Source organism: Apaloderma vittatum, unplaced genomic scaffold (assembly GCF_000703405.1).
Source record: "Apaloderma vittatum isolate BGI_N311 unplaced genomic scaffold, ASM70340v1 scaffold5292, whole genome shotgun sequence".
NCBI classification, from domain to species: Eukaryota; Metazoa; Chordata; class Aves; order Trogoniformes; family Trogonidae; genus Apaloderma; species Apaloderma vittatum.
This window is the reverse complement of record NW_009704197.1, coordinates 65095-73638: the sequence shown is the minus strand read 5'-3', so window position 1 is coordinate 73638 and position 8544 is coordinate 65095. Positions and strand designations below refer to the sequence as shown.

Here is an 8544-nt window from a genome sequence, read left to right as displayed (position 1 = left end):
AAGAGTGTCAAGTCATACTTATTGTATTCTGATCACTCTCTCCTAAGTATCAGCTATTGCCTCCTGTCAGAGAGATGATCTTTGACCTAGTGTAGCATAGTTGGTCATAAAACTCGGGCCTTTTCCTGACTTCCCATTTCATTTACTTTGCTTTTGCTGGTAACAGAGGGCTTTAAAGGTGACGATAAACCAGTAGTTAAGATAGACAGACTGTAGGAAGGATGACATGGAACTCCTCCTTCCAAAGTACTTTATGTCACAACTCTGTAAACAGAAAATATCCTTTTCTTCACAACACAGAACCTTCAGTGCCCTTTTAAAACTGCAAGCAATAAATGCTGTTTGGTTAGGAAGCTGAGTACTAAATTACATAAATCATCCTTCATCATCTATTCGATTAACAATTTGATCTTTCTCCTTAAAGAAGGAAAGGGTATAGCTTAGATTTGACATCTACTACAGAGTTTGATTAAAGGGAGTCCTTGTGCTGCATGTAATTTTGTATTTCTGGGCCACTTTGGTAATATTTGTTAAAAAGTACTCACGATGACACATCTGAATAATGTTAACACTCAGTAAAAACATTTCCCAATAATCACCTATGATGCATCTGATTTTGAGCTGGAATATGAATATTATTTTTTACAATGGAGCATCACTAAGGATACCAAACCCCATGAGGCAAGAGAGAAAGCAGCCAGCATATCAAGGAGAGTGACTTTTCTGCTCCATTCTAAATGTTCAAGATCATATCTGGAAAAATGTCTAGGTTTGGGTGACCAAAAACAAGAGAGATACTGACAAACTGGAATTTGTTCAGGTGAGAGGCTGAGCACATAGGAGGAAAGGCTAAGTGACTCTTCAGAGTGGTATACTGAGAAAGGACAAGGAGCAACAAACAGAAATCAGAGCAAGGGATAATCTTGTTAGATACAAGATAAAAATACTTTACTGAGGGAGTAGTCAGGCCCTGGGACAGGTGCCCAGAGAGGCTGTGCATTCTCCAGCCTTGGACATGCTCAAAAGCCAATTGGACACAGTCCTGAGCAACATGATCTAAATTGGCTTGTCCATGAGCAGGTTTGACCAGAAGACCTGCAAAGGTCTCTTCCAACATGAATAATTGATGTTTCTGTGATCTTCCCTGAGTCATTCACCTCATTCTGCCTCTACAACAGAGCAGAAAGCAATTCTAGTCTAGCAGGCTCTGTGAAGAAAAGATAGACTGCTATCTCAAAGAGTCTGTGCATAATGTAACAAAATAGTTAAATTCTTAATCACTTCCATCATTTATTTATATCTTACAGTGAACTGCATAAAGAAGATTATTAAAATAAATACACTGGGAAGATATATTTTTATATCTTGACTGGGAAAATACTGTTGTATTTCTTGGAAGAATAAGATTTAAGCCCATAATGTCACATTCCTGAATGGGACCTCTCGACAGTGCAAGGAAAGAATTCAAGATTCAAGGAAAGGGGAGAACAAGAAGAAAGTTAGTTCCTAAGCCTATAGATTAGGACATTTACCTGGAGAAGGATATATCTAGGTTCCATTGCCTTCTCCAGGGCAGCGTGGTTTATTTGACTGAATGATAGATACATATGCAGTATAGAGACATATCTTCATGACCAAGAATCCACATCCCTGTACTCTCAAGCAGAAGGTGATGAAACAGGAAGAAAACCAAATCTGTCTCTCTCGCTTCTTAGGAAAGTACTTAAATTATTCTGCTGTGAACTGAAAGAAGATTCTAATACTTTTTTTTTTGAACTAGGTGATGGCTAGTTCAATGTCACAAACCCAATGTGCTCTTCTGCTTGTGCAGAACAGAGACAAACTTTTCAGGCAGTAGTTAAGAGATTTTCAAAACTGCAATTTGAGAATTTATTCCAGATATCTTTTTACATAGGTCTGCCCTGATTTGGATAAGGATCACATGCATTCTACAGTCATTTTTCTTCAGCCAAAACTCCTATTTGTCAAGATATGAGCAGCAATAACAGTGCCTACTGAATAAGGTTCCAATGCTGTCCCTACAGAACAGAGAGTGTTCTTGCTGACTAATCATTTCTATTCCCAGCATGGTGTTGATGTCAGTAAGGACACCGCAGGCAGTAGAACGATCAATAAGGTCACACTGTCTTATTTCTTTCTCTGTAAGAGGAACAGTAAAATATACTTTGGTAAATGTACAATGTACAAAAAGATGCTTCATAATCGGAATCCTCCTGTAGCAAAAACCTACACTGACATGAAAAGAAGTTCTGAGTACGCAAGAGTTCTGTATAAAAATATAATTTCCCAGATTCTTCTGATAGAGCAGAAAAAAATATCCCAAAACAAAACCCCAGAAATAAAAAGACAAAAATTAAATAAGTGAAGATGAATGTTTACATTCTTACCACTCACATCTTCATATTTATAATATTTCAACATTTTACAACAAAATCAGGACTTATTTCCACAGTAACATATTAAAACATCTGTTTTCAATGACTGTGTTTAATCTACTAAAAAAAAAAGCACCCTGAATCTTTTCTGAAAGTATGTAACAACTGAAGTAAATAACTTCAATTTTCATGAAGCTTTAGCCATTACCAGTTGCCCCAGGCTTCTGCTTGGGTCAATGCGGTACATGATTGCATAATTAACCATTAATCAGTACTGTAACTAATCACTGTTCTAGATATTTAAAGCCAACTTTATTTCATTACGCTAATCTCTAAATCAGAATGAGCAGCTGTCTCTTGCTTGAACGCAAGGTATGCATCTATTTTAAAACTGCAGAAGTCAGTAGTGCATGTTTTTTTGAACAACTGTAAGCTTAATTGCTTGATTTGTTTTTTACCAACAGCACGCTAAAGGAGCAACTGCATTTTCTTACCCTCTATTTGCTTTAGAAATGAGGTCAACACTGATAAAAGGAAAAATTATTACAAATTCAGCCACTAACATAGAAGAATGTGAGAAATTCTAGTACCAAAGAGTACTGAAAACCTTACCCTCATGAAGAGTTCCTACTCTGGCATTTATTAGACAGTAATTTTTATTACAATGTTTGAAAATGTTTCGCTTTTCCAATATTCAACACATGCCTATGAATGTATTTCGTAAACTTCTTCCACTGGTACTATGCCAAGCGTCAGAGATCAAAGCAAAAGGAAAATGCTCAAACACGGAGTGTTTTATCACAGATGTTCATACACATACTCATACACCCGTTCACATCCAACATAAAGCTTTCCATGCCGTCAAGACCTTGCAGCAGCTCGAGTTAGAGGATAGGGAGCTAAAAGAAGGTGATCTTTCATACCCAGAACTTTGTTTCCCATCTGTAGTTTATATATGAACATCCACTCCCCGCTGTGAAAACACAGTTGTGCCACTTAGCCAGGAGAAAAGAGATGTGGGCACAGTCTGTATATAGATCTTTGCACTGTTTCTTATAATGCCATCTCCTGGAGAAGCTGTAAAGGGTGACTTTACTGTGGGTATTAAATTAACAGAGACTAAGCTCTGCTGCACCTCAGTAAGAGCTATCTTATACAAAATCACCTTGCCTAAAACTGAACATAGAAAAGTGAGGTGCCTAAACATGAAGCTTTTACCCAGGCTCCCTACAGAACTATTTCCTCTGCTAGAATTCTATCCATCTTAGATTAAATGTACTCATGTACTCATTGAATACACTCAAATGTACTCATCTCTTGAGGCAGAATCCCTTAAGAATTCTCCTTACTTATCCTAATATGAGATGAAGTGCCCTTGGAGTTACCTCTTTGTCTCAGAGATACTCTATGAGTGCAGTTTGAAAAATCTTGATGTCCATGGGAAGGGTAAGGAGCTGAGCCTTACACAGATGTGGGATGGATAAACTTCCGAGCCCCTTCATAGTGTCCTTAAAGACTGACTTTTGATACATATTCTCAGCAGAAAGAGCAGCCAGGAGATGGCTTCAACATTGCAAACCTCTTTTTTTCCTGGCTCATAATGTGTTATTTCTTGTTATGAGTAGCAGAAAGAGTAAAGTCTATAAAAATTTTCATCTCATTTTCTTTACAATACATTTTCTCTACAATAAATAAAATTGTAACTGATATTAACTCTTGATCTGATGGGGCTCTATTATGAAAACAAGAAATCCCATATGTGTGGAGAATACTAGTGGCTTTGACTAGTTATTTGAAGTAATAGCTAGCAGAGATGGCAGACGGGTGAAGCGCCTGTATTTAATCATAGGTTTTAAAGTTAAAGCCTTACAGATCGAGCAATAAGGGCCTGTCAGACAGGAAGGGAACACAGTGGGTGCTGAAGCTCTGCAGTATGATTTTGCTGTATCTGAAGTGATATTGCCATGATGGAAATCTATTTTTACAGTGACACACAAAGGCACAGGCATGTCATGTATTCACAAAGTGGGTGTTGCTCTCTCAGCAGACGGTCACATGATCAGTGCAACACTTCGCAAAAATAAGGAGTGTGGGGGTAGATTTTTAAGTTCAGATGCACAACCTATTTAGTAGGAAAACAAGTTCGTATGCTTAAACAATCTACAAACAAGAAAAATCCTTATCATTTCACAGATGTGAAGCCTTTAACATTTTTCCAACCTGTTACAGAATCACAGAATGACAGAATGTTAGGGGTTGGAAGGGACCTCTGAAGATCATCTAGTCCAACCTTCATCCCAGCATACCTAACCACTACACCATAGCCGCAAGTGCTAGACCTACTTTTTTTTTAAACACCTCCAGGGCTGGTGACTCCACCACCTCCCTGAGCAACCTGTTCCAGTGCCTCACCACTCGTTCAGTAAAGAACTTCCTCTGAATATCCAATCTAAACTTACCCTGACGCAACTTGAGGCCAAGCTATGTAAGATCACTTTCTTTGTCAGTGCTATTAATACTAAAAAAGTCTGTAATACATGACAAATTTACACAGCATTTCTAGAAAATAGATACACAAGGGACATGCAACATGGGAAACTGATTTTTTCAAATAAATACATGGAGGAATAACAAAGGAACAAAGAGAAATACACAGAATATGCACAATTATCAAAGCATCAGTTGTGAGTACTCTTCACACTCTTTTAAAAATACTTTACATATGATTTGTGTCTGTTATGGATGTCCTGTAACTGTTGAAATTTCCCTTGATTTCAAGCTACCTCTTAGCTTTTTCTCCCTAGATTTGCATTCTGAGACTACTGAATAACACTTTATGTTTTCATCAAAAACCAAGCGAATGTATATCTCCCCACATCCATTCCATACTGTACACGCACACACACACACACACTTTAAAAATCAGCCTGAGGAAAACAGCTGGCCAGGAAACATTTAAGATCATGCAACTAGAATTCAAATGTTTTTCAGTAAATTTAAGCAGCTTATATGAAGTATGAGGTCCTGCTCATACTTTTCTACATGGTATTACTCTTCCTTTGTACAGACTCATAATAAATAATTTTTTTTACTATACTTTTCAGTGAGATGTTGCAGTTGTTAGGATGAGAATCAGGACAATTTATGCAATGAGTTGATTTTTTTCGTGATTAAAGCCCATTTCCCCACTTCTTAGAGCCTAAATCCAAACCCATTTTGAGACTCTTTTTGTAAATGCTCACAGTTTGTGAGCAGGGCACACACTGCCCATGTTTCATGAGTGAAATCAGCGTCCCTGGAAGAAATTGGTCTGGCAATGCTGATCCAGGCAGCTGGCAACTGATAACCTCTCCCACAGATGCTACACACAGCCTTAGTAGACTACTTAGGTTACAAACATATGACATCATATTTAGCTAGGTCTTTGAGAACATCCTATACAACAGAAAAAAATACAGGAAAGCATGAAAAAGCAAGGATACTGCACTCATCTGACAGTGGCTATGAATTCCTAAACTATCCCATCGAAATCTTCATAGCTCTGCACTATACTGTGCACAGTTTCAAATATAGTTTTAACTTTCTTTTACTCCTATTTGTATTAAATGGGGGAAAGAAATTGGTGAGATGTTCAGGAGCTTAGAAATCTATCACAAAAAGAAAAAGAAGAAAGAAATCCATATTAGCATTTGTGTTTGCAGAACACATAGCATGGAGCAGGTGAACGATTGTCAACCAGGTTATAACAAAAATGAGTAAAAATTAAGAGCTGCTATTACTCAGCAGTGATGCCCGAAGATTGGAACTGTGTGACCAAGCCCTGTGTTGTCCTGGATATGCACAGGGGGGCAGAGCTGGGCAGCAAAATCAGGTCTCCTGATGTCTCCTGAGAACGATTTTTCTGCAACTTCAACTACTTCAATGCTATTGTTTTAAAGAGACTTGTGCTAATAACTGATTGCTTTGTTCTCAGTTACCTCAATTAATGAATTAACAAGCATGGCTTGCATACATTTCAGTAGAGATGAAGCATGATAAAAGCATAATTAAATCATAGAATCATAGAATCATAGAATCACAGAGTCATAGAATGGCTTCAGTTGGAAGGGACCTTAAAGATCACCTAGTTCCAAGCCCCTTGTCATAGGCAAGGGCAACTCCCACTAGACCAGGTTGCTCAAAGTCTCATCCAGCTTAGCTTCGTCTTCAACACTTCCAACAGTAAACAACATTATCTTGTTTTAAATTCTTTACAGCGGTACTTCAGAATATGTAGGTCGAAACAGGAATGTTGCACTGTCTGTAATAGAAGAGCTCACTGAATTTTTATGTCGAAATTTACTAAGTTTTTGTTACCATACAGTTGTTTTCAGTATGAACAGAATCCTGCCCATCTGTTGTAACTTTTTTCAGGCCTTCTCTTTCCACAGAGAAACATCTCGGTATGCAAAGAGCTGTATTAAACTAGCAAACAAACTAGACAGGTTTCCTAACCAAACAATACAAAAAGCTTATTTTGGCTCGTTTGCATGATAAAGCTTTCTGAAAGGTAAAAGCTTAAAATGTCAATATTCAAACAAGGTGGATATGGAAATCTCGTCTTTATACAAGTACACAATAAAATACAAAAATTCTTTTCACCTGAATGCAGATCTGTACCTGGTTGACTAGTCAGGCCAGGGAGAGAGTCCTGTAACTGGTAGGTTGATGATGATGATGAAGTGCCATCAGCCGTGTTGTTTGAGGTCATATATGCACCATATGTCGATGCTGAGTAATACTGTGCATATTGATTTTGGCCAAAAGCTGTGTATGAGGGATAATCCTAAAACAGCAAATGCAGCAGAGTACTTAATTAAGTAATGAGGGATTCTTCCATTAAGCATTTCCAAGTGCTCAGTCATATGACTTTTGCAGGAGTTTAGTTCAGATTTTTTTTTAATTTTACTTTGGGAGGTTGCTGAAATATTTAAGTGCCAAAAGATGCAACTAGGTTTCCACTGGTATTTTGATTATTTCCAGAGAAAGTAGCATTGAACCACAGTGAGCTTAATTCAACATAATAGATCTAAATTAAAACACTTGGAGTCACTGGAATTCTATAAATCCTTCTGTAACTGGCAAACAAAAATGTTAATATTCATACCTGTTGTGAACTACTGAAGTTTGTAGAATTTGAAACAGAATTGTTTGCATAAATAGTCGAAGATGGTGTAAAACTAGAACCTAGAATTAAAAAACACAATTAACTGTGAGAACGTGCTTATGAATCAAAATAAAATTCTAAATACAATATTCCATGTTGTGATATAGACAACTCAGAAGAACAAATGACTTTTATTTTCTGTTAGAAAATGAAATATTGTAATGAAACATTAAAAGAAATGAAATGCTACTTCCACACATACAGGAACACATTTCACCACACAAGGAAGTTATTGGCAGTAGTCATTACACCAATCAAGAAAGCATTTTTCAGTTTACTGCAGTGTCTCACCTCTCCTGAAATATTTTTTTTCTCTTCTGCCTTCATTTCTAAGTTCTAACACTTTAGGGTATGTTCACTTACGAAACAAAAAACTCTGCAAGGAATATTTTAATGATCCAGGTGTTTTTAACTGATCTGTAATGAGGCATGTCCTTTTCAACATAAGGCAGATGACTCATGTTGTAATTTGTAATATTTAAAATATTAACTGTGGCATAAGAAGCTAAAAAATTATCTAAATAAAAAAGGTTATCAACAATCAAAGAGTAATCAATAAATTAATAATTGAATAATATATGAAAGTATATGAATTAAGGAGAAATTCTAACAAATTATGTTAATTCAAAGAAAAACAAGTATCAAACGATGTCATACTCAGAAGAGCAGAAACAAGGAAAAGTGACTTGCACATGCTAATAAATACAACAAATGCTCCCAGTCCTGCCATGTGATTTCACTCAATATAAAAATGAAAGTGCAGTTAGGGACTGCATCACATGACCAGATCTAAATTAACAGATGACTGAGATTAATACATATACACATATTAATATTGGAAAAAAACATTTAGCTTTAAATTTTAGATGTAAAAGTAGCTTACAATGCTAAAGCTTTCTTGCCGGAGTTCACAAAAACAAATTGAAAACATATCATAAATGC

General features: G+C 36.6%; 1 protein-coding gene across 3 annotated transcripts in view; it reads right to left on the bottom strand.

Moving 5' to 3' along the window:
* Positions 1 to 8544, bottom strand: part of EYA4 (EYA transcriptional coactivator and phosphatase 4) — a 48356-nt gene that overhangs the window by 25322 nt on the left and 14490 nt on the right. For all 3 annotated transcript variants that reach the window (XM_009864953.1, XM_009864954.1, XM_009864955.1), the window contains 2 exons: positions 7543 to 7622; positions 7038 to 7221 (listed from right to left, as the gene is read on the bottom strand). In XM_009864953.1, the coding sequence (XP_009863255.1) occupies positions 7038 to 7221; positions 7543 to 7622 (264 nt within the window). The remainder of the gene's footprint in view (positions 1 to 7037; positions 7222 to 7542; positions 7623 to 8544) is intronic.